Source organism: Ylistrum balloti, unplaced genomic scaffold (genome assembly GCF_031769215.1).
Source record: "Ylistrum balloti isolate Yb309-2 unplaced genomic scaffold, AGI_CSIRO_Ybal_v1 Utg369758, whole genome shotgun sequence".
NCBI lineage: Eukaryota > Metazoa > Mollusca > Bivalvia > Pectinida > Pectinidae > Ylistrum > Ylistrum balloti.
This window is the reverse complement of record NW_026781958.1, coordinates 1,771,235-1,799,035: the sequence shown is the minus strand read 5'-3', so window position 1 is coordinate 1,799,035 and position 27,801 is coordinate 1,771,235. Positions and strand designations below refer to the sequence as shown.

The 27,801-nt window shown below is 34.6% G+C and overlaps 1 protein-coding gene across 1 annotated transcript in view; it reads right to left on the bottom strand.

The window, feature by feature from the left end:
• Window positions 1-6,125: 6,125 nt before the first annotated feature.
• Window positions 6,126-27,801, bottom strand: part of LOC132543542 (protein O-mannosyl-transferase 2-like) — a 40,575-nt gene continuing 18,899 nt past the window's right edge. The window contains exons 9-20 of the mRNA XM_060207059.1: window positions 27,559-27,641; window positions 21,055-21,164; window positions 20,135-20,262; window positions 14,533-14,611; window positions 11,828-11,979; window positions 11,032-11,120; window positions 10,468-10,544; window positions 8,143-8,214; window positions 7,601-7,757; window positions 7,206-7,346; window positions 6,770-6,881; window positions 6,126-6,249 (exon numbers count right to left, since the gene is read on the bottom strand). Coding sequence (XP_060063042.1) covers window positions 6,144-6,249; window positions 6,770-6,881; window positions 7,206-7,346; window positions 7,601-7,757; window positions 8,143-8,214; window positions 10,468-10,544; window positions 11,032-11,120; window positions 11,828-11,979; window positions 14,533-14,611; window positions 20,135-20,262; window positions 21,055-21,164; window positions 27,559-27,641 — 1,306 coding nt within the window. The 3' untranslated portion in view covers window positions 6,126-6,143. The remainder of the gene's footprint in view (window positions 6,250-6,769; window positions 6,882-7,205; window positions 7,347-7,600; window positions 7,758-8,142; window positions 8,215-10,467; window positions 10,545-11,031; window positions 11,121-11,827; window positions 11,980-14,532; window positions 14,612-20,134; window positions 20,263-21,054; window positions 21,165-27,558; window positions 27,642-27,801) is intronic.

Here is a 27,801-nt window from a genome sequence, read left to right as displayed (position 1 = left end):
ATTGTATTGTTCTATTTCTTTGATAATCATTTACAACATAAATTCAGTTTTCTAAGCCATACCGACATCTCCAATCCTAACTACAGTATTTTGTGTAAATTGTTATCACAGATCAATCTTACCTAGCGAATCTGGGAGTCCTAAGACCACTTAAATATGATAAGATACAGTCAATATCTTGTGTGTGCGTATACACCAAATTTAAACAGCTTATATAAATAGGGCCCTAAATGTGTAGTACATGTAAAGCAAACCAGTTTCCTAGTCTCTTAACTATTCAAAACAGAAAAATATCTTGACACTACATACTCAAACCCCAATTAATGTCCTATACAATATAAATAATAAGAAAACAAACCTTGATTGTATTGACTGATACAATACATGTTATGGCAAGAAAAACAATTTGATTATGGTAATAAATAAATCAAAAGCTAAATAAAAATGGAAAAGAAAAAAGTAAAAATTCTGGTTTTACCAAACAAGCGATAATATTGCACATCATCTGGTACATGTTTATCAACAGGATCTCAGTGGACTGAAAAACCTATTCCCAATGGACTCTATCAGACAAATATATACATTCACTTTTTATTCAAAATTTCCTAGGAAAGTTTTTTCTCTTTAAATTCTGACATGTCCTTGCAAATGTCTCATTTTTACAAAATCCTGCCCCAACTCTCTCGATCAAGTTTACGAATAAAGATGATTGTAAACAAATAGTTTGATTGAAATAGATTGAAATACTATGTGTATAAAAAAGATACATTCAACATGCCTAATGGTGTGTTTTGGGATTGTTTTCAGGCCCAACACATTTGTACATTGACAGTAACTGATGGTAGTAATCAAAATTCTGCATCTCCTTTGCTATAAATATATACTTTACAGATATTACACTTAAAAACATTCACAGAATGCTTACTACTAAACAAACAAATTATGAAGGCTAGCTATGTGTTTCCCTCGAATAACAATGTGAAGATTTAATAATGATTGATGACAAATGTAAAACACTACACATTTTTTGTTTGTTATGGGTTTGCCTTTCCAAACTCTGATTAATAAAAAACTCTAAGATTCTAGACCATTGACACTGCACCACACAACTTGAATCATATTTCACACCTGGAGATTACACTTTGAGAACCCTGATGTTGTATATGTAAAAATTAGACCTTAAACCATATATGATAAATTTACATCAAATAAATGCAAATAAAAATTCAAAACATGAAATGTATAGTCCTAATTTTTGTTCTGATCATAGAAAAGGAAGTAAAAAAACAACATATATATGACTAGTAGCTTCAAACGCAAACATTTCCAGATAAGAGACATATCAACCTGCCAGAGTTGACAAGAAATCACTGTCATAACATACAAGGTAGGAGACATGGTGATAACCTAGCCTGACTTTACAATGTCTCGAGAACAAGAACTGTTAAATCTTGTTTGAGCAGGCTTACGACCATATGTACAGTAGCGGAGTAGGTAAAAATGATCGCTTGGCTTTGTTCTGCAACCAGCTGTGACTGTAGCAGTCATCACACAACAAAAACATTTGTCACAGATGTAGGCGATGCTTGTTGTTATGGAATTGAACCAAAACCTGTATAAAATGTGAATATTTAATATACAGTTGCTGGTATGCCCAGTGCAGATATGATATTAATATTGAAAATATTTCATAAACATCCTGTCAACATAATTTTGTTTAGTTTTATGCTAATTATATATTTTAGAATTTTTTTTCTGGATTTTCATATACATGGATAGCATTGATAGAATATGTTTTTATGCAACAGAATTGAAATGTTATGAAGACTATAATAAATTTCATTTAAACTTTTCCTTGATAAGTTTGCTAGCCCTGTGAGCACAAGGGTCACTTTGAGAGAGTGTTAGCTGTCTTCTTGAAGTAGATACTGAACACCTTGCTGAACATTATGCTGGAGGCACAACACACACTGTGCAGAGCCATTGAATTAAAGTGTCATGCCCTCCATATTCCTCACATATCTTAGTATTGCTTGTAGACATTGCTGAATCACATCACACCACATTATTGCACCAATAATTTGCTATATTAAGGCATCATAGGACTCTAGATTCAGAAAACTTGTTTTAGTCTTCTGTGTTACACATTTACCAAAAAATAAAAACTTTAAAAAGATAGATAAGCAATACTATATAGAACTTGAAATGTTTGCATCAAAATATATTCTGTAAAGAGTATAAAACATAATTAAAGATAGATACATGTACATGGAGCAAGCCAAAATCACTTTACCAGATATAAATTTATAGATAAACACTATACAATAACAATTTTAAAAATTTGATAAAAAGATAAACATATTTTATACCAACAAATTTTACCAGGATTTAAAATTTGTTTAAATGTTTGCATAACTTTTAAAGCTTGAAATAATTTCCAATGTGTCAAATACCACATTCATCCTCACATTTAAGAGATGTTATTCATAATTATGATAATGATTTGTCATCTATATACAATATACAAACGTCTTACACTGATATCATAGTATCATAACGGATCAACGTCAGTATGGTATCTGATGATGAGGCTTAAAGCAAGCTAAAGACTAGGTAGAAATTTTACAAACCTGATGATCAGAAAATATCACTTTGATCAAGAAACTTAATGTTTTAACAGATAAAATGTTCAACAGATATGCTTTCTGTATGGCACGTTAGAATCTGCCAAATATTCTAACCAGAAACAGAGATGAATCATGACAAAATATACCACAGCAATCCATCATAGTTCCTCACCAGCATATTAGACATATTGAAAAAAAATATCAAGAAAGAGAGTTTTTAATTCAACATATGTTAGAGCAGTGTTATGTCAGTGATTGAAGACAAAGGTGAATATTAAGGTCACAACCAACTAATTTCACTATGCCAGGACTACCATAGGAAAGTGCATACATTATGGGACAAAGTTAGAATTAAGTTAAATAGTTGGGGAAATGTGGCCCAAACAAAGCCTTGCACAGATGGAAGAAGAAACTAAAGTGTGGCATGGGAAGACAAAGATGCACACCTGTAGTCCTTCATCCCGCTGGTTCCCGGTCTGGGAATAAGGAAGGCTTTCCTTCACTTCTGTTGCATATATAATTGGTTTTGATTAAAGCTTGTTAATTAACAATCTTATGAGGAAGTCATACAAACAACAGAAGCAGTATAGTAGAGTGACCAATTCAATGTAATAGGTGCACTTTTGTTATCATCGTAGCGTGACAAGAAACAGCATTTAGTATAACACATTTGAATTTTGACATTTTTTGACACAAAAACTGGTAAGATTTTCATGTCACAAATAGGCAAAATACTTTTCCTGTTAAATGTGCTGATCTCTCCACTCATTTTTCTATCATTCAATTTTCTATAAGAAGCATTTTATTAAGATGCAGTGTTGGTGTACTCTGCTGTAAGCAAGCATCTTATGGATAAAACAATTTACCAAGTAAATGAGATTTAACATGGTTACAAAATATAATATAAAACTGCCTGTTGTCACCCTTACAACTAATACAATGTGAACTATAAACCTGGAGACTTGATAGTTCAGACAACCTACATTTCATTTGACAACACAAAAACACGACATAATGTCATTATATGTGACTTTGCAATATGATCATACACATATTAACAAAAACACTTCAGTCATATCCACTTCGAACACTTTAAATACACGTACCCTCAACGCTCAGACAATAAAAATTATACACACATCACCTAAGTCTTGTGACCTGATAACAGATTGTTTTCAGAGGATACTGTTTAGTATTTGTATCAGAAGTTAAAGAGTTGATTTCCTTCAGGGAAGAAATATCAACATGCATCACAATAAAGAGTGCGGACCCACGGAGGTAACTCAGCTCGCTCATTCTTACATGAGATCTTTAATCATTTAACAAACAGAATATTCCCTTGACCCTATAAGCAATTGAACCTGATCAATAAAGCTATGTTTATCAATGAAATATACCGTATTTAACTTTCAACTGCACTACTGCCAAATTTTATTTTTGTTATTTTGTAATTTAAATGTTTTCTCTGTTGAGTCATAATTACTTAATGTAAATAGTTAAGTATTTCGTAAGTATCTCATCATCTATTACTGTCCACTGTGGAGAGGTTTTCACATTTTGTACCATGTCATCTATTAATGTCCACTGTGGAGAGGTTTTCTCATTTTGTACCATGTCATCTATTACTGTCCACTGTGGAGAGGTTTTCACATTTTGTACCATGTCATCTATTACTGTCCACTGTGGAGAGGTTTTCACATTTTGTACCATGTCATCTATTACTGTCCACTGTGGAGAGGTTTTCTCATTTTGTACCATGTCATCTATTACTGTCCACTGTGGAGAGGTTTTCACATTTTGTACCATGTCATCTATTACTGTCCACTGTGGAGAGGTTTTCACATTTTGTACCTTGTCATCTATTACTGTCCCAACAACCCCCTGACTCCCAGTAAATCTATGCACCTCAGACCTCCACCTGAGATAACATTGGCCAGCATTTTACCGACTGGGGCTGGGTGTGAATGGACACAAGTACACAAGTTCAGACAATGAGTTGACTATACAATTCTTCAAGTAATTACCTTATTGATCAAATAGATATTTATCAGAATTTATAAAACTTTGGTCTGGTTTGGGGAATCGGAAACAACAATCAACTTTTCTATTATATTCAGAATAAAGTCATTTCAAACAATCTGACAACTATAGCTTCCTGGACACTGCTGAGAGTAAGTACAGTACTGGAAATATTGAGGACATTGAGAAAACAAGTACATCTTATAATAAAAATAACATGTCTGTACATTCCTTTTAAGGTTTATACATGAGGTTGTAATTTGTGAGCTAGTGACAAGAATATACAGTCATTGATAGGGATATAGGACATATCAGTTCTCCTATATTTACAGGTCTTAATTTTGAGAGAATATTAATTAAAACACTATAAGACTATTACTTTGCACAAGTAGAGGAGAATAAGATATTACAAGAAAATGGTGACACTATTATTTTACATAAGCAGAAGATTATCAGATATTGAAAGTAACCCTGTTAGCATTACTTTACACAAGAAGAAGAGAATAACAGACATAGGAATATGCCAACAGACAACCTAAGTAGCATTTTCCCTTCCATCCAAAAAATGTCTGTTACACAGGTATTCACTGTTTCATATGATGTAATCTTAATACACAGGGACATCCCTGATATATATCTAAAAGATTAGCTGATAGGGAAGGTCATTTCTGAGGAAGGACAGATGGATATTTATGAACAAAGGAAAGAATTTTAAAGAAAAATAAAATAGTTTTGGTTTTAAACCATCATGAAAAAGAAACTTAAGTGATGATGCAGGTTTTAAGTCGGTAATTCATGACTGATCACATCAGCCTGATCTTACGGCAAAAATCAAATAAGGCTGATACATCCTTACTTCAAACTGATCAATTTTCCTAATAAATATCTATAAGTTATCAGGGAAACTTTTGGAACAGTAAAGTCTACTAACAGATTTCCAATATGTCAAGTATGTTAACAAGAATCACTATTAAATGAATGAATTCTCTGATATTTTTTGGTGTCAGTGTCATTCCTGAGAAAGTTGGTTATTATTTTAATTTCATAAAAACTATACCTGCATCTTGTACACCAATTCAATAGCATTTGATTTTAAGAAATTTCAAGTCTCAGTATTAAAATATACAACAAATTCAAATTAAAACATAATTATCACATTTGTATATGTATAAAACAATCTCTTGTGACGTTACTAATCTCTGATATCTAATGACATTCCAGACCACAGTTCCACAAGAAACTTTGGGACATGTGACACAATAGCAAATTATGACAGGTAAATCAGATCTGTATTATATCTGTTTGAATTGCTCTTTGGCGACGAAGGCACATGCTGATTGCATTTTTCCTAAAGTTGGTCCCATAAATTTCTAAAATCATTTTGACTTATTTTCTGTTTCAGAGGACAGATCTAAAAATTATTCACAAAATATATAAGAATTTTAACAAAATACCAACATTCATAGATTTCTTCACACAATACATGGTCAGCCTCCCTCACAAATCCCAGGAACTGAGCCAACGAAGTCCATACATTTGACTGCTCTCTTCATTAGCCATTGATCCAAACATACCGTACACCATAGGATGAAACAGGTAGAAACTGAAACAGGATTTATAGACTAAAATACAACATGGGGAATACTTTCATACTGTAACAGAAATAAAATGGAAAAGATTTGTCCATATATTCCTTTTAAAAAGCTTCTTGACATGTATTCTGTAAAGATTTTGCATGATAAAATTTCTTTGATACACAAAAAGAATATCTACAGAAATAGCTGATAGGTAGCTGGTGGCGAAGTCTCTAAACAACATACAGAAGGCCCACCACAGGCCATCCTCAGCAATTAGGGTGAAGTGTCATGCCCAAGGACACAACCATGTCAGCACAGACTGGTCCATTTCTCAGCTTCCTGAGAAACATACACAGGCAAAGGTAGGTAACGTCTTACCAGGTACCCCTGATCTTCACCTATTAGGCCAATGCTCTACTGACTGAGGTACTGGTGCTCCAAAATTTAGCTTAATAAAACACAAATTACATGTAGTACAGCAGTAACTAAACCCATAATTAATCAAGGATGTAAAACAACATACTTTAATTATATAATTTAGCTCACCTGTAGGCAAGTGATGACAAGAGAAGTCCAAAACAAGTATGAAAAGTCATGAGAGTCAAGTTCTCTGGTAACGTCACACACAGTAAGGTGATGAGGAAGTCCAAGGTTACCCCTGTCAAGAGAAACAGAATTTGACACTTCTGCTTGACCATCATCTAATTTCAATAATTAGTTATATCTACTTAAAAGAAAAAAAAAAAAAAAAAATAGAAATATCCAGTAAACTCAGGTTCAAATCAATGATATTATTCTACTTTGTAAATAAAATGATGTTTTTAAAAGCCATTAATTGTAAATCAGATGCTGAAATTTTCCTAAATTTACATCTAAACGAACCAATTTTTATGTATGTATTTTTATTACAATGTAAGTCTTCCTTTTCCCCCGTTACAGAAATCAGTTATCTTTCTTATCATTTGTAGACCCTGGTACCTACCAGTCATCATGGCTGAGAAGAGGAATGCTGGAAAGTAGTGATGAAAGTATAAAATCCTTGTCATAGGCCAGAAAGGGAGATAATGCAAAGCCCAGCCCATAATCAGCCACCAACACGCCCCAAACGTCCTCTCTTGGTAATCTGAAAATGAAAAGATTCTGTTTTCTCAGATTATTGTGGAAGATGAATGTTGATATCTATGTTGCATATCCTGATGTCAAAATGTATGTTACTCACTCCAGGTAAAACCAAAGAAAATAAAACACAGAAACGATTGAATACTGATCATGTTCATAATATGTGAAACTATCATAGCTGTAGACAAGACAGCCCTAGTTTAGTGAGTTATCCGGTCAACATATGTAAGTATTGTAGATGATATTATCCCACTGTACCTCTCCAAACCTTGGAGTACCGAACCCCTCTCTGAATCCTGACGGATGACACCAGATAAACCACCAGAAACACAATCTTTGTTGCTAGACAGCCCCAGAATATCACTGGGTTCCCTAGTAAGTACACACGATGTTCTTTTCCAGAGAAAGTCTGTCCCTAATAAACAAGATGGTGAGAAAATATTGTTTTATTTGCTTAAATGAAACTTACAACTAAGTAAAAATGTAAAAAAATTTGAGGACAGGAGTGCTTTGATTTTTATCCTTTTGATAAAATTTTGATGAAAATATCCTATTTTATGACAACTTGTAGTTTTATTGAATTTGAGCTTGGATTATGATCATGTTGACATATTGATATTTTCTCGTTTTTCTTTTTTAAATTAAAACATGTTTATTTTTCATTTCTATGTTTACTTCATATCTTGTAAGAAAATATGTAACACAATAATAAATGTTTGTTGTGCCTTATTTCTAGAACAACAAAGTCACATTTCTTTTCTCATGTATTTTTTCCTCTCTTTTTCCCCCCATTCACCTACCTTATAGTTTAATGGCCATTGCCATGGCTGAGAACTTATCTCCCCATCCTTAGGTTTCAAGTTACTATTTCCCTGTAAGTCAAACAACAGACAATGAACTTATGGCAGTGATGTCTTGATGTGTACAACCCCTTAATGTGATAGGAACCACATCACAGTAAATGAAATTGAGTATAAATTCTGTCACTATTGTTAGTGTTTAATTCAAATATCTACAATCTTATTGTATCACAATTCAGAATACCACTTTAATATCCTTTCTAACTGTAAGAACACACACATATATATGATCAATGAAGTAATAACCACAGTACTGACAAGTGAATCATCAAATTTTCGAGGCAATCTGCCCCTTTATCAAGACCCCAATACTATAAAAATTACATCACATACATAGAACATAAAATTTTTTCATAAAGTTAAACAATTTAAGTAATATTTGTGTCTTGATAAAGGGGAAGGTTGCTTAGAAAATTGGACAATTTGCTTGTCCTTAGTGTCCTTATTACTTCATTGATCATATATCTATTCCAGTAATACGCATCCAACGAACATTTGTTTGTTAGAATCCAGTACCAATATTGGACCACACCGTCGATATTACTTACTAGCACTTATGCTTATTGCAATAAAATCTCAACCTGGGGGTAAAGACCAAAACTCCAACAAATTCTGAATACACTGAAAAGTCTATCTCCGGTGTGGACATTTTTCTGACTACATTACACAGAAGTGACTAATTATTGCATTTTAGATACAGTTATGATTTCAACAATATTATACTTTGTGAATCATAACTACAGTAAGATAGTACAAATTGTCCAGACATTAAGGTGAGACAAAATGTTTTACCACAGTAAGATAGTGCTGTACAAATTGTCCAGACATTAGGGAGAGACAAAATGTTTTACCACAGTAAGATACAGTGCTGTACAAATTGTCCAGATATTAAGGTGAGACAAAATGTTTTACCACAGTAAGATACAGTGCTGTACAAATTGTCTAGACATTAGGGAGAGACAAAATGTTTTACCACAGTAAGATACAGTGCTGTACAAATTGTCCAGACATTAGGGAGAGACAAAATGTTTTACCACAGTAAGATACAGTGCTGTACAAATTGCCCAGACATTAAGGTGAGACAAAATGTTTTACCACAGTAAGATAGTGCTGTACAAATTGTCCAGATATTAAGGTGAGACAAAATGTTTTACCACAGTAAGATACAGTGCTGTACAAATTGTCCAGATATTAAGGTGAGACAAAATGTTTTACCACAGTAAGATACAGTGCTGTACAAATTGCCCAGACATTAAGGTGAGACAAAATGTTTTACCACAATAAGATACAGTGCTGTACAAATTGTCCAGACATTAGGGAGAGACAAAATGTTTTACCACAGTAAGATACAGTGCTGTACAAATTGTCCAGACATTAAGGAGAGACAAAATGTTTTACCACAGTAAGATACAGTGCTGTACAAATTGTCCAGACATTAAGGTGAGACAAAATGTTTTACCACAGTAAGATACAGTGCTGTACAAATTGCCCAGACATTAAGGTGAGACAAAATGTTTTATCACAGTAAGATACAGTGCTGTACAAATTGTCCAGACATTAAGGTGAGACAAAATGTTTTACCACAGTAAGATACAGTGCTGTACAAATTGTCCAGACATTAAGGTGAGACAAAATGTTTTACCACAGTAAGATACAGTGCTGTACAAATTGTCCAGACATTAGGAAGAGACAAAATGTCTTATCACAGTAAGATAGTGCTGTACAAATTGTCCAGACATTAAGGTGAGACAAAATGTTTTACCACAGTAAGATACAGTGCTGTACAAATTGTCCAGACATTAGGGAGAGACAAAATGTTTTACCACAGTAAGATACAGTGCTGTACAAATTGTCCAGACATTAGGGAGAGACAAAATGTTTTACCACAGTTAAAAAAAGGGGGCTACTGACAATCCATATCCAGAAAGTACAAAGAAGTTGAAACCATAATGCAGTGTATTCTGAATTTTAGACATTTTTAGAACAGTTGCCATGGTTAGTTGAACTATGACTAAAGTCATTTGCAGTTCCTTGTGAAAAAAGCAGTTTAAATAACAGGGGGACATTTTAGTACAGATAATTTCATAACACTGATAATTCCAAGTACCTGGCAGATATTTTTTACCTAACTTTTATTGATATGATTAAAATGATTCCCAATATTACTGTGTTTAGATTGTACACAAGATAAGAATACTTAAAACATTGTGATAATTATAAAGCTTTTTACCTTCGATGTTATTGTGAATTATGTCTAGTACTGACCTGTGTCATTACAGCATGGCTCTCTAAAAACTTCTCCCAGAACGTCGGAGAGTACAACTCAAAACTGGAATTTGGCACTAAAACATACAAGTATGTAAATTATAGACAACATCAAATTAAACAATGATTTATATGTAAAGTCTGTTTGGATCCATGGTGCTTTTTACATGGCACTTCTTAATTGAATAAATGAGCAGGTAATTAATTATAATAATTTAAAACAAAGGTTGGATTGAACCAAACATTCAACACTGCTATCAGCTAAGTATCTTTTCAAATATCTTAACTGAGTATGAAATTTTATTTGTGTGAATATTGATTAGCAGTTTATGTCTTAAAATCAATAAAAAAATATAATTTTATATCCCATAATTTTTTCAGCACCAACAATTGATTAGAGACTACATGCATTAAGATGATTATCAAGTTCTCATTGAAATGACTTAAACAAGCAATACTGTAGAAAGAGCTCCATCAGGCTTGAATTAGGATCATATCAGGGAAGGGCGACTGGTGACTGGTGACTAGATCTCTGGCTACAGAAACTAAAGGGAGATAACTTACTTCTGATATCATCCACTTCCTCTACACTGTAAAGGGTATTGGTGTCCTTGAGGTTAGGGTTACATGTAGCCTCTAACTGGTCCCAGCCCCTATATCATTGAAAAATGGACAACAGCGGTACAATTTAGTGAAACTCTCAGCTAGACAAAGGATATTGAGACAACAGGATTAGTAACATCTGGATGCCAGGACAATATGATAATCTGTGGTGGGATTAACTAAGTTGATTTTACAAAATCTGGAGGATTGAGTTTGTGTTGTTCAACACCTACATATCTTTATTCTAGGTGTGATCTCAATTTGCTAATTATCTGAAGAACAAAGAAAGGTGTTTTTTTCGGAAGACAAAAGCAAATATTTTATAGTAAGATTTTACACTTGCTCCTTCTTGTTAATTGTTTACAACTATGTAAGTTTCATAAAGTTAATTTTAAAGTAAACCTTTGATTCAACAAAAGTGAGAATTTCTTAAAGACCTAACAACATGGAAATGATGTAAATTTATATCTTTTATCTCGTAAGATACTAAAATTATGTCATCACACAACAAATTTATTTCTTTATCAGCCTTTTATTCTTTTATTCAATCAGGCTTATGGAGATGAATTACTTTTTATTAAATACATAAACCTAATAAATATAATTAAAACATAAGTGAATTTACTACTTTCACTTTATTGCAGGAAAAACCACAGTTAGTCTGTTGTGAGAAGAAAGGTGTTAAAGCTGATGATATATGTCTGAGTTTATAAAACATATGATTATTATAAGGCTACAATATCATATCATTACATACCACTTTGGCAGTTTCTTATCTCCAGAACAAACAGCACAGCGAACATAATAGTGTATCAATCGGAACTTTGATCTAGCTGTCTGTATGGGGGTCCCGATGGGGTAGCCAGGAACATCTATCATCCATATGTCATTGGAATCACCAGTTCCATTCTGTTAACACACAATCAAACAGTGCTATATTATTTATTATACTGAGCGACAAAAATTACAACTCTTTACAAACAATGTATCTAGTGCAGCCTGATCATACTGATTATCAGACCCATTTTTACATTCCAGGCAATGATGATTTTGCTTACTATTTAATATATCTTACTATAAAATGTATTGTATATTGTAACAAAACACAACAAAAATGTATTTTGATAAATTTTTCCATTTATCAATAGCACTATACACAAAGAACAAAAAACTGTCACTATTGCATTGAAATAGAAGTTTTATGTTAAGTTTTACTTGAGTCAAAGTACAGTTTATCAGTACACAATGTGGCATGAATGTGAGTACAGTGAGAGTATGGCTGTGTGAGTACAGTGAGAGTATGGCTGTGTGAGTACAGTGAGAGTAGGGCTGTGTGAGTACAATTAAAGTATGGCTGTGTGAGTAAAAGGAAAGTATGGCTGTGTGAGAACAATGAAAGTATGGCTGTGTGAGTACAATGAAAGTATGGCTGTGTGAGTACAGTGAGAGTATGGTTGTGTGAGTACAATGAAAGTATGGCTGTGTGAGTACAATGAGAGTATGGCTGTGTGAGTACAGTGAGAGTATGGTTGTGTGAGTACAATAAAAGTATGGCTGTGTGAGTACAATTAAAGTATGGCTGTGTGAGTAAAATGAAAGTATGGCTGTGAGAACAATGAAAGTATGGCTGTGTGAGTACAATTAAAGTATGGCTGTGTGAGAACAGTGAAAGTATGGCTGTGTGAGTACAGTGAGAGTATGGCTGTGTGAGAACAGTGAAAGTATGGCTGTGTGAGTACAATGAGAGTATGGCTGTGTGAGTACAGTGAGAGTATGGTTGTGTGAGTACAATAAAAGTATGGCTGTGTGAGTACAATAAAAGTATGGTTGTGTGAGTACAGTGAGAGTATGGTTGTGTGAGTACAATAAAAGTATGGCTGTGTGAGTACAATGAAAGTATGGCTGTGAGAGTATGGTTGTGTGAGTACAATGAAAGTTTGGCTGTGTGAGTACAATTAGAGTATGGCTGTGTGAGTACAATGAAAGTATGGCTGTGTGAGTACAATTAAAGTATGGCTGTGTGAGAACAGTGAAAGTATGGCTGTTTGAGTACAGTGAGAGTATGGTTGTGTGAGTACAATGAAAGTATGGCTGTGTGAGTACAATGAGAGTATGGCTGTGTGAGTACAGTGAGAGTATGGTTGTGTGAGTACAGTGAGAGTATGGTTGTGTGAGTACAATAAAAGAATGGCTGTGTGAGTACAATGAAAGTATGGCTGTGTGAGTACAGTGAGAGTATGGCTGTGTGAGTACAATGAAAGTATGGCTGTGTGAGTACAATTAAAGTATGGCTGTGTGAGTACAATTAAAGTATGGCTGTGTGAGAACAGTGAAAGTATGGCTGTGTGAGTACAGTGAGAGTATGGTTGTGTGAGTACAATGAAAGTATGGCTGTGTGAGTACAATGAGAGTATGGCTGTGTGAGTACAGTGAGAGTATGGTTGTGTGAGTACAATAAAAGTTGGCTGTGTGAGTACAATTAAAGTATGGCTGTGTGGGTACAGTGAGAGTATGGTTATGTGAGTACAATGAAAGTATGGCTGTGTGAGTACAATGAGAGTATGGCTGTGTGAGTACAATGAAAGTATGGCTGTGTGAGTACAATGAGAGTATGGCTGTGTGAGTACAATGAAAGTATGGCTGTGTGAGTACAGTGAGAGTATGGCTGTGTGAGTACAATTAAAGTATGGCTGTGTAAGTAAAATGAAAGTATGGCTGTGTGAGTAAAATGAGAGTATGGCTGTGAGAACAATGAAAGTATGGCTGTGTGAGTACAATGAAAGTATGGTTGTGTGAGTACAATTAAAGTATGGCTGTGTGAGAACAGTGAAAGTATGGCTGTGTGAGTACAGTGAGAGTACAGCTGTGTGAGTACAATGAGAGTACAGCCGTGTGAGTACAATGAGAGTACAGCCGTGTGAGTACAATGAGAGTACAGCTTAGTGAGTACAATGAGAGTACAGCTTAGTGAGTACAATGAGAGTACAGCCATATGAGTACAATGAGAGTACAACTTAGTGAGTAGATTGAGAGTACAGCTTAGTGAGTAGATTGAGAGTACAGCTTAGTGAGTACAATGAGAGTACAACTTAGTGAGTACAATAACAGGACAGCTTAGTGAGTACAATGAGAGTACAGCTTAGTGAGTACAATGAGAGTACAGCTTAGTGAGTACAATGAGAGTACAGCTTAGTGAGTACAATGAGAGTACAGCTTAGTGAGTACAATGAGAGTAGAGTCGTGTGGGTACAATGAGAGTACAACTTAGTGAGTACAATGAGAGTACAGCTTAGTGAGTACAATGAGAGTAGAGTTGTGTGGGTACAAAGAGAGTACAACTTAGTGAGTACAATGAGAGTACAGCTTAGTGAGGTCAATGAGAGTACAGCTTAGTGAGTACAATGACAGTACAGCCGTGTGAGTACAATGAGAGTAAATTTGCAAGAGGAAGTGTTAACATACAGATCCATAAGCTGACAATTGATAGTGATGTTTGGTCAAGGGTGCTGGTTCTCTGTGACTGTGAAGATTCCTTCTGGTTCTGAAATAGCCAACCACATACAGTATTACTCATGATTTTACGACAAGGTGAAATTTCATCAAAATTTTGTCAAAAACAACCCGAATAATTTGATTCAGACATTAACAGTGTAGAGTTGAACATGTTATCTCAAATTCATATAACTTCATAAGACCTGGTTAATTTGAAGCATTTCATCAGTCCCTGCCAAACTTTACACCAAACATTCAAACTCACTTAAATTGAATACTCAATTATCTCAAAGTTTTCCTACGATTCCAATGTTCGAGATAACAAGGTACAAATGTATATCAAATACATGCACTTGAACTATAAGCAAGAGATCTATACAAGTCAGTCAAAGATTGTGGTACAAGGGCTTAATGGTTCAGATAGAGTACCATGCAGAGTACGAGAGGGTCAACCAAATTAATTCTTTGGTTGTTCTGATGGAGGGAGTCAACCAAATTAATTCTTTGGTTGTTCGGATGGAGAGGGTCAACCATATTAATTCTTTGGTTGTTCGAATAGAGAGGGTCAACCAAATTAATTCTTTGGTTGTTCGGATGGAGAGGGTCAACCATGTTCGGATGGAGAGGGTCAACCAAATTAATTCTTTGGTTGTTCGGATAGAGAGGGTCAACCATATTAATTCTTTGGTGGTTCGGATAGAGAGGGTCAACCATATTAATTCTTTGGTTGTTCTGATGAACTTCAGAGAAGAACAAGACAACAAATTGTATCCTGTTTTTTTTTCGGAGTTTGATATTTCCTATAAACTTTGGAGGGAAACAAGACAAAATAATATTCATTCTTTGTATTTTGTTTTTCTTTCTTTTTTTCAGATGTAAATTTCTGCAATACGAATACTATTTTTAAGTTCAAATCGTGTCATAGAATCTGTTAAATTGAGTTTTGAATGTTACAGATATAAGAACAGAACAAAAAAGCACACATTTAAAAACAAACTGCCCAATCATGACCCATTTATACTGGACCTGCTTCACATAAAGCAATAATTAAAGTGAAGTCACAGGACCAATAAAGTGGAGTGGTGTCACGAGACCAATAAAGTGAAGTCACGGGACCAATAAAGTGATGTGGTGTCCGATAAAGTGTAGTGGGTGAACTTCTTTGTTGAGAATGAAGAGTGGTGCAGTGTTGAGTGGAGATGAAGAAATCCAAACGCTGTTCAGGTTGATGTAAATTTATTGTGTGTAGACATGGAGAGGTAGTACACTCGCATGCCTTCAGGAACCGATTCGACGACTGGCTAGAAACCTAGTCGTATTTATACTAAAAGTCGTAGACATTGATAATCTAATATTACATATTTGCTAACAAGAAGTGGATAACACATGAGTTATTTACATGGTCTAATGCACACACATAGTGGTAGATTAGGTGGTTTACGACAAGCTAAGGTTTTGCTGACCTGTCCTGCTAGACGGTATTGGTAAGCTTATGTAATTAACCCGGGAGCGAATGTATACTGGACATGTGTGATAGATTATTAACAGAAAGTATGTTCTGGCTTCTGGACAACACGTCTGACTTATGTCCAGTAGAATACAGTTTTGGATAGTTTAATTTAACTTACATATTAACTTTTAATAGTTCATTCGTCCCTTTGTATAAAATTGATTTCAAATTAGTTATAATTTTGACATCATCTATGAAAATATTAATAGTTCGTTACGTCCCTTTGTAATAAAACCATGAATAACCATGAAACTTGCTTGTTAACGATGTACATTTTGATAAAAAACGAAGAGAAGAAAAAAAAATCAAGTGGATAGTAAGGCTTTCGCTTGACTTTGATAAATTTCAATTATCGACAAATGTTTTCATTGTGCTGTGTTACAATTAATGAATGAAAAAATATGTAAATATACTTAGTTACGACGTACCACCGTCTTTTATGCTAAGTCATGACGTCACGCTCACAATAAGGCTATGACTAGTACAATTGATGAGAAAATGAAATAAAATCAGAAAGTTCCTTATCATTAAGTTATTGATATATCAATGTATCGGGAATGTTTCATCCGCATAGAAATATGTATTTGTGTATATATGTCTTATGAGTAACAAAGTCTTTCATATGAATATTGTGCGTGTACAACCACGTCACTGACTTTGACTCTGACATAAAATGGTAGAGTTTAAACATTTAAATCCTCGTGTAATATCACTTAGGCGAAACTCTCCAAATAGTATGTGAATAAAAGTTGTGTGAATATGTTGAAAACATAATTGATTTGGAACTCTCTAAGGATAATGATATGTAAAACAGCACAATTTGTAACATTTCAAGATAACATTTCAAAAAAATAAAAAAATAGATCATTGAGATCTGATAAAACTAGTAATTGAAAACTTTTGTAAATCATAAAGATTAATTATTGTTATTACCCGATTAAGGGATGGTTCCTTATAATTAATAGACATAAATATATAAAATACTACTTAAGATGTAACATACATAGGTAATGTACGAGGTCAATATAATATTTAGATATAAAAACTTACATGTAATACATGCAATTTTACAATATTTGCAATAGAATAAACATAAAAGTATTGTGTACTAATAAAGAACTGAGAACGAAAGGCAATAATAAATTGATATTACAGTTATTATATGAATAGTACAGTTCGAAATATTAATAAGACAGTTCAATCACTCCACAAGTTGATAGTTCCACACGGCGAAGGTTCGAAATCACAAGTCTTGACGAAGAGGCCAAATAAAAGTAATGTTCATCACATGATGAGTCTTGTAAATATGAAAATGACGAAAAGTTCTTGGTTGACGTACTACCGTCTAGACGTGATATCTCGCACAAAAAGGCTGAGACAAACGATGAAGAGTTAATGAAAAAACAATACAAAGTTCGTCGTTAGAGGTAAAATAATAAATACGATTCTGATCAGGAAACGAAGACTTCTTCTGTCTTTCCGGCATTAGACTGCATCGGATGATTCCTGTGCGTCGAAATATTGTTGAGTTCTACTAGATGTGTCGTATAAGATACAGAGAATTGCATTTTTGTGTGTGTTAAACCACATCACTAACTCTGTCTCAAACACATTATGGTAGAGTTTAAGAAAACAATGGTCATTCCATGTTGAATATCACGTAAAGTAAACTCTCCATAGTAGAAAAACTTGTAAAATAAGGATGATGTTGGAAATAGTGTCTCTTTTGACGAGAGGACAAAACGGCGAAATTAAACGAAAAATAAATGTAAATGTCAACATGTTTGATGAATATTTCTACACTGGCTCTTCTTCAATTCTTGGTGGTGGAAGTATGTTTTGTAGGCGTGGATAGAGCTGTGCTGGATACATGGGTGGCATCAACGGCTGTGTTAGTTGTATTTCTGCTACATCCGCTGGACTGGAATATTTTGGTTTGTGTCCGTCTTGATCATTTTGGTCAATGGCGTTCGATTTCGTAAATTGACGTTTTGTCTTTTTCCGCAAGAAACATTTGAACCATACACAAAATATACTAAAAAATACTAAAACTAAGCCTAAACACGTGAAAATAGGAATAAAATACTGTTTATAATCCCAAAGATTACTTTCAAATGGTTCAATTTCTGATAGTTGCTGAATTAAAGATTTCATTGGTATTTTTTCCATTGTTTGTAACTTATGTGGAATAGTAACATTAGAATAGTTTGGAAATTTATCTTGGAATGGCTTCCATAAAGAACTAAATGAAATATTTAATACTTGTTGTGTTGTAATGATATGATTGTGGCTTTGGGTGTCTGTGATGGTTGTTTGTACCCCTGTGGCGATAGTGTTGTGTAGACTTGTGTGAATTTGTTGCGTAAGAAGTCTGGTGACCAGAGGGATTATGATGGTGTCGGTATGTAGACTGTTGATCTGGGTAAGTGTGATATTGTGATTTGTGACTTGTGGTATGTTTCTGTGGTCGAGTTCCTGTGGAGTGTGAATTTCTGTTGTCATGCGTATAAGTGTTTATGGATCTTACCTGTGTAGCGTCTATTTCTATTGGTTCTTCATCTCTACATGTGTAAGTGTGTGTGTTGTAAGGAGCTGTGTGTATTTGTGATGGGAATTGTGTATTTTCTATCATGGCACAATCTACAGCTTTAAGTAACTGGATGGCATATTCAGTTGAAGATTGGGTGTGTTGATTTTCTTCCATTATAGATTTAGAAAAAGACTTATTATAATAAAAGAAACATGTATGTATATATGTATATATTAATAAGTAAGTAAAAAAAAATGACTTAGGTTCAAATGTTTCTACGGATAAAAAGATAAAAATCAATTCACTTACCTTACAAATGACCGGTGATCGTAGTGAAGCGGTGTCCGAGGTCACGGCGCCAATAAAGTGAAGTCACGGGACCAATAAAGTGAAGTGGTGTCACGAGACCAATAAAGTGAAGTCACGGGACCAATAAAGTGATGTGGTGTCCGATAAAGTGTAGTGGGTGAACTTCTTTGTTGAGAATGAAGAGTGGTGCAGTGTTGAGTGGAGATGAAGAAATCCAAACGCTGTTCAGGTTGATGTAAATTTATTGTGTGTAGACATGGAGAGGTGGTACACTCGCATGCCTTCAGGAACCGATTCGACGACTGGCTAGAAACCTAGTCGTATTTATACTAAAAGTCGTAGACATTGATAATCTAATATTACATATTTGCTAACAAGAAGTGGATAACACATGAGTTATTTACATGGTCTAATGCACACACATAGTGGTAGATTAGGTGGTTTACGACAAGCTAAGGTTTTGCTGACCTGTCCTGCTAGACGGTATTGGTAAGCTTATGTAATTAACCCGGGAGCGAATGTATACTGGACATGTGTGATAGATTATTAACAGAAAGTATGTTCTGGCTTCTGGACAACACGTCTGACTTATGTCCAGTAGAATACAGTTTTGGATAGTTTAATTTAACTTACATATTAACTTTTAATAGTTCATAATGAGTGAATTGAAATGAATATTTAATTACAACTCAATCATTTTTGTCTCTACGAAAACAAATTTATTTTCACTTTTAGGCCTGCCTTTTCACAAATACTACATTTGATACAAAACCCTCAGATATTGTCGATCAAAAGACTACCTGGTAAATGCTGTTTCCCTTCCCCTTTAATTATACTCAGAAATAACAGGAATATTTAGTAGGTATGAAGCTGATAAGTTTTCCTTCCTCTTAAATTATACTCAGAAATAACAGGAATATTTTGTAGGTATGAAGACTGATAAAGTCTCTTCTTCTTAAGTTATACTCAGAAATAACAGGAATATTTTGTAGGTATGAAGACTGATAAAGTCTCTTCTCCTTAAGTTATACTCAGAAATAACAGGAATATTTTGTAGGTATGAAGACTGATAAAGTCTCTTCTCCTTAAAGTGTACTCAGAAATAACAGGAATATTTTGTAGGTATGAAGACTGATAAAGTCTCTTCTCCTTAAAGTGTACTCAGAAATAACAGGAATATTCTGTTGATATGAAGACTGATAAGGTTATTAATTAAGGCCTACCCTACATGCTCCAGTCTGATGAGGTCACCACTTCGTACAATCTGTGGCTCCTCTGCCTCCTCTACATCATGGTCTGATGGCTTTACTAACCATTTGTTGTTATCATCTTTGTGGGTATAGGAGGTTATCTAGAAAATTAAGTGGCTCAATATTTTAAAAAATATTTTAACATGTGCAATTTATGATCTTAAATTTCTTAAAGTCAGTGAAAATTCCAAGATATTTTTATATCATTGTATATCAAAACCAACAAATTATCAAAGTAAGAGAATTCTACTTGTGTACAGTTTCACAGACCAGTGAATCGGGGATTTGAATTATTAATCACAGAAATCCATTAAAAGTTCTGAAGACAAGATTAAAAATCTAAGACAAGAAATGAGATAAAAAGCAGTATTTCCATTTGAAAATGAAGGTAATTTTTGGAGTAAATAAACTTACCCTTGTTGTCAAGAGGGAATTTTTTAGGGGGATTGGTGTATAATATACAGAATAACTTGCTTGTGTCAAATACCCTTGAATTGAATACATCAGTTAAGTCAAATGTTTTGTTTGGTTCCCTATTTTTCCCCTTCTTTATCTAAGTAAATTAAACTTGGATGATGCAAACACTGTTGAGTTGAATAATGTGCTTGTGCTGAAAATAATTTTTGGTCTATCCCTTTTCAATTCTAACAAAATTTCCTTTTTGGTGTCGAACATTCAGGCGTCACCTTGTCTCAGGTAAAAATTTCCTGGTTATGTCCAAATGACTGAGTGTGCTCGGTCAGCTGTATCCAAGGGGGTGTGTGTAGATATGAAAAGGGCTGGGGATTTGTACCTGTGTCAGCTTTGATGGGAGATGTTTGAAAGGCTTTATAAGATGTCTGTACTTGATATTACATAATATATATGACAACAACCTATTATTTTGTTTTTACCTGTTGTTGGCGAGGAGGATGCTCCTCAGGGTACAGGTGCCAGTGAGAGTGAAGATAGGCCCCTCCAGTACGTCTCTGTTTTAATGTCACTATGCTCCCAAATGCTATATCTGTTACACAGTGGAAGGTGTCAAATTCACATCAAAATTTTTTATATAACATTGTGATTTAATATATTCTACTAAAAAAAAAGAGGAATTTTTAAAATTTTAGAATGATGTGACGATGTGTACAGAAGTTATTATATATATAGTCAGTTATATGAAATACACAACTGGGAATAAAATGTTGTTTTCTTTAACAAAAACAGATATTTTCAATCTTATATTACTAAGTTCACAGCCATGTAACAACTAATTTTAATAAAAATGTGAAGATATTGTTTACTGTATTCATGTACAAGTTATCTCCCTTCGTACAATAAGAGCCTGACATGCACATATTCTAAGAAACAGACAATTTTATTATACTAATTTGCATATTTCATATTCTTGTTGAGGATGACAAAGACCATTCAATGAAATCATACATCAACTAAAGCATTAAACTGGTCAGGAAATCAGCCCCTCTCCTTCACTTCAACAAAACTGTTTAACAAATCTACCATAACTTAAATCACCAAAAAGTAAACTAACACTCACCAGAGAATCACACCCTCCCCTACGACACCCTATAACAAATCTACCATAACTTAAATCACCAAAAAGTAAACTAACACTCACCAGAGAATCACACCCTCCCCTCCATTTCTACTATACCCTATAACAAATCTACCATAACTTAAATCACCAAAAAGTAAACTAACACTCACCAGAGAATCACACCCTCCCCTCCATTTCTACTATACCCTATAACAAATCTACCATAACTTAAATCACCAAAAAGTAAACTAACACTCACCAGAGAATCACACCCTCCATTTCTACTATACCCTATAACAAATCTACCATAACTTAAATCACCAAAAAGTAAACTAACACTCACCAGAGAATCACACCCTCCCCTACTACACCCTATAACAAATCTACCATAACTTAAATCACCAAAAAGTAAACTAACACTCACCAGAGAATCACACCCTCCCCTCCATTTCTACTACACCCTATAACAAATCTACCATAACTTAAATCACCAAAAAGTACACTAACACTCACCAGAGAATCACACCCTCCCCTCCATTTCTACTATACCCTATAACAAATCTACCATAACTTAAATCACCAAAAAGTAAACTAACACTCACCAGAGAATCACACCCTCCCCTCCATTTCTACTATACCCTATAACAAATCTACCATAACTTAAATCACCAAAAAGTAAACTAACACTCACCAGAATCACACCCTCCCCTCCATTTCTACTATACCCTATAACAAATCTACCATAACTTAAATCACCAAAAAGTAAACTAACACTCACCAGAGAATCACACCCTCCCCTACTACACCCTATAACAAATCTACCATAACTTAAATCACCAAAAAGTAAACTAACACTCACCAGAGAATCACACCCTCCCCTCCATTTCTACTATACCCTATAACAAATCTACCATAACTTAAATCACCAAAAAGTAAACTAACACTCACCAGAGAATCACACCCTCCCCTACTACACCCTATAACAAATCTACCATAACTTAAATCACCAAAAAGTAAACTAACACAAATCACCCTACCATAAACAAATCTAAATCACCAAAAAGTAAACTAACACTCACCAGAGAATCACACCCTCCTACCATAACTTAAATCACCCTACTACACCTATAACAAACCCTCCCCTACCATAACTTAAATCACCAAAAAGTAAACTAACACTCACCAGAGAATCACACCCTCCCCTATTTCTACTACCCTATAACAAATCTACCATAACTTAAATCACCAAAAAGTAAACTAACACTCACCAGAGAATCACACCCTCCCCTACTACACCCTATAACAAATCTACCATAACTTAAATCACCAAAAAGTAAACTAACACTCACCAGAGAATCACACCCTCCCCTACAATACTCTATAACAAATCTACCATAACTTAAATCACCAAAAAGTAAACTAACACTCACCAGAGAATCACACCCTCCCCTCCATTTCTACTATACCCTATAACAAATCTACCATAACTTAAATCACCAAAAAGTAAACTAACACTCACCAGAGAATCACACCCTCCATTTCTACTATACCCTATAACAAATCTACCATAACTTAAATCACCAAAAAGTAAACTAACACTCACCAGAGAATCACACCCTCCCCTACTACACCCTATAACAAATCTACCATAACTTAAATCACCAAAAAGTAAACTAACACTCACCAGAGAATCACACCCTCACACCCTATAACAAATCTACCATAACTTAAATCACCAAAAAGTAAACTAACACTCACCAGAGAATCACACCCTCCCCTACTACACCCTATAACAAATCTACCATAACTTAAATCACCAAAAAGTAAACTAACACTCACCAGAGAATCACACCCTCCCCTACTACACCCTATAACAAATCTACCATAACTTAAATCACCAAAAAGTAAACTAACACTCACCAGAGAATCACACCCTCCCCTCCATTTCTACTATACCCTATAACAAATCTACCATAACTTAAATCACCAAAAAGTAAACTAACACTCACCAGAGAATCACACCCTCCATTTCTACTATACCCTATAACAAATCTACCATAACTTAAATCACCAAAAAGTAAACTAACACTCACCAGAGAATCACACCCTCCCCTCCATTTCTACTATACCCTATAACAAATCTACCATAACTTAAATCACCAAAAGGTAAACTAACACTCAACAGAGAATCACACCCTCCCCTACTACACCCTATAACAAATCTACCATAACTTAAATCACCAAAAAGTAAACTAACACTCACCAGAGAATCACACCCTCCCCTCCATTTCTACTATACCCTATAACAAATCTACCATAACTTAAATCACCAAAAAGTAAACTAACACTCACCAGAGAATCACACCCTCCATTTCTACTATACCCTATAACAAATCTACCATAACTTAAATCACCAAAAAGTAAACTAACACTCACCAGAGAATCACACCCTCCCCTACTACACCCTATAACAAATCTACCATAACTTAAATCACCAAAAAGTAAACTAACACTCACCAGAGAATCACACCCTCCCCTCCATTTCACTATACCCTAAAACAAATCTACCATAACTTAAATCACCAAAAAGTAAACTAACACTCACCAGAGAATCACACCCTCCATTTCTACTATACCCTATAACAAATCTACCATAACTTAAATCACCAAAAAGTAAACTAACACTCACCAGAGAATCACACCCTCCCCTCCATTTCTACTATACCCTATAACAAATCTACCATAACTTAAATCACCAAAAGGTAAACTAACACTCAACAGAGAATCACACCCTCCCCTACTACACCCTATAACAAATCTACCATAACTTAAATCACCAAAAAGTAAACTAACACTCACCAGAGAATCACACCCTCCCCTCCATTTCTACTATACCCTATAACAAATCTACCATAACTTAAATCACCAAAAAGTAAACTAACACTCACCAGAGAATCACACCCTCCATTTCTACTATACCCTATAACAAATCTACCATAACTTAAATCACCAAAAAGTAAACTAACACTCACCAGAGAATCACACCCTCCCCTACTACACCCTATAACAAATCTACCATAACTTAAATCACCAAAAAGTAAACTAACACTCACCAGAGAATCACACCCTCCCCTCCATTTCTACTATACCCTATAACAAATCTACCATAACTTAAATCACCAAAAAGTAAACTAACACTCACCACACTCCCCTACTACACCCTATAACAAATCTACCATAACTTAAATCACCAAAAAGTAAACTAACACTCACCCACACCCTCCCCTACGACACCCTATAACAAATCTACCATAACTTAAATCACCAAAAAGTAAACTAACACTCACCAGAGAATCACACCCTCCCCTACTACACCCTATAACAAATCTACCATAACTTAAATCACCAAAAAGTAAACTAACACTCACCAGAGAATCACACCCTCCCCTACTATACTCTATAACAAATCTACCATAACTTAAATCACCAAAAAGTAAACTAACACTCACCAGAGAATCACACCCTCCCCTCCATTTCTACTATACCCTATAACAAATCTACCATAACTTAAATCACCAAAAAGTAAACTAACACTCAACAGAGAATCACACCCTCCCCTACTACACCCTATAACAAATCTACCATAACTTAAATCACCAAAAAGTAAACTAACACTCACCAGAGAATCACACCCTCCCCTCCATTTCTACTATACCCTATAACAAATCTACCATAACTTAAATCACCAAAAAGTAAACTAACACTCACCAGAGAATCACACCCTCCATTTCTACTATACCCTATAACAAATCTACCATAACTTAAATCACCAAAAAGTAAACTAACACTCACCAGAGAATCACACCCTCCCCTACCACCCTATAACAAATCTACCATAACTTAAATCACCAAAAAGTAAACTAACACTCACCAGAGAATCACACCCTCCCCTACTACACCTTATAACAAATCTACCATAACTTAAATCACCAAAAAGTAAACTAACACTCACCAGAGAATCACACCCTCCCCTCCATTTCTACTATACCCTATAACAAATCTACCATAACTTAAATCACCAAAAAGTAAACTAACACTCACCAGAGAATCACACCCTCCCCTACGACACCCTATAACAAATCTACCATAACTTAAATCACCAAAAAGTAAACTAACACTCACCAGAGAATCACACCCTCCCCTACTACACCCTATAACAAATCTACCATAACTTAAATCACCAAAAAGTAAACTAACACTCACCAGAGAATCACACCCTCCCCTCCATTTCTACTATACCCTATAACAAATCTACCATAACTTAAATCACCAAAAAGTAAACTAACACTCACCAGAGAATCACACCCTCCCCTACTATACCCTATAACAAATCTACCATAACTTAAATCACCAAAAAGTAAACTAACACTCACCAGAGAATCACACCCTCCCCTCCATTTCTACTATACCCTATAACAAATCTACCATAACTTAAATCACCAAAAAGTAAACTAACACTCACCAGAGAATCACACCCTCCCCTCCATTTCTACTATACCCTATAACAAATCTACCATAACTTAAATCACCAAAAAGTAAACTAACACTCACCAGAGAATCACACCCTCCCCTACTACACCCTATAACAAATCTACCATAACTTAAATCACCAAAAAGTAAACTAACACTCACCAGAGAATCACACCCTCCCCTCCATTTCTACTATACCCTATAACAAATCTACCATAACTTAAATCACCAAAAAGTAAACTAACACTCACCAGAGAATCACACCCTCCATTTCTACTATACCCTATAACAAATCTACCATAACTTAAATCACCAAAAAGTAAACTAACACTCACCAGAGAATCACACCCTCCATTTCTACTATACCCTATAACAAATCTACCATAACTTAAATCACCAAAAAGTAAACTAACACTCACCAGAGAATCACACCCTCCCCTCCATTTCTACTATACCCTATAACAAATCTACCATAACTTAAATCACCAAAAAGTAAACTAACACTCACCAGAGAATCACACCCTCCCCTCCATTTCTACTATACCCTATAACAAATCTACCATAACTTAAATCACCAAAAAGTAAACTAACACTCACCAGAGAATCACACCCTCCATTTCTACTATACCCTATAACAAATCTACCATAACTTAAATCACCAAAAAGTAAACTAACACTCACCAGAGAATCACACCCTCCATTTCTACTATACCCTATAACAAATCTACCATAACTTAAATCACCAAAAAGTAAACTAACACTCACCAGAGAATCACACCCTCCATTTCTACTATACCCTATAACAAATCTACCATAACTTAAATCACCAAAAAGTAAACTAACACTCACCAGAGAATCACACCCTCCCCTACTACACCCTATAACAAATCTACCATAACTTAAATCACCAAAAAGTAAACTAACACTCACCAGAGAATCACACCCTCCCCTACGACACCCTATAACAAATCTACCATAACTTAAATCACCAAAAAGTAAACTAACACTCACCAGAGAATCACACCCTCCATTTCTACTATACCCTATAACAAATCTACCATAACTTAAATCACCAAAAAGTAAACTAACACTCACCAGAGAATCACACCCTCCCCTCCATTTCTACTATACCCTATAACAAATCTACCATAACTTAAATCACCAAAAAGTAAACTAACACTCACCAGAGAATCACACCCTCCATTTCTATTGTACACAATAACAAATCTAACATCATTTGTTATCATCACCAAATGTTTCCGTACATGTACAAATAAATCATTGCTACCATATCAGAAGCCTGTATTATGATAACCACTAACATCTTACATACTTTCTGGCATGCTGGCATTGTAAAGCTTGTTTCCCTTGAGCTGTGACTGGAAGGCAGAGCTAAAAAATCCATCTCCATTACCACTACCAAAAGAAACAAACATTAAGTCATCAGTATCTGGGCAAATTCTGTCAATCAATAGATTTTCATTGCTTACCAGTGTGAAGAAAATGTTTTATATAATTTTCCTGTGTTTGACTCAAGGTTAGGTCCATATTCAAAGTAAAAACTCATCAAAATATA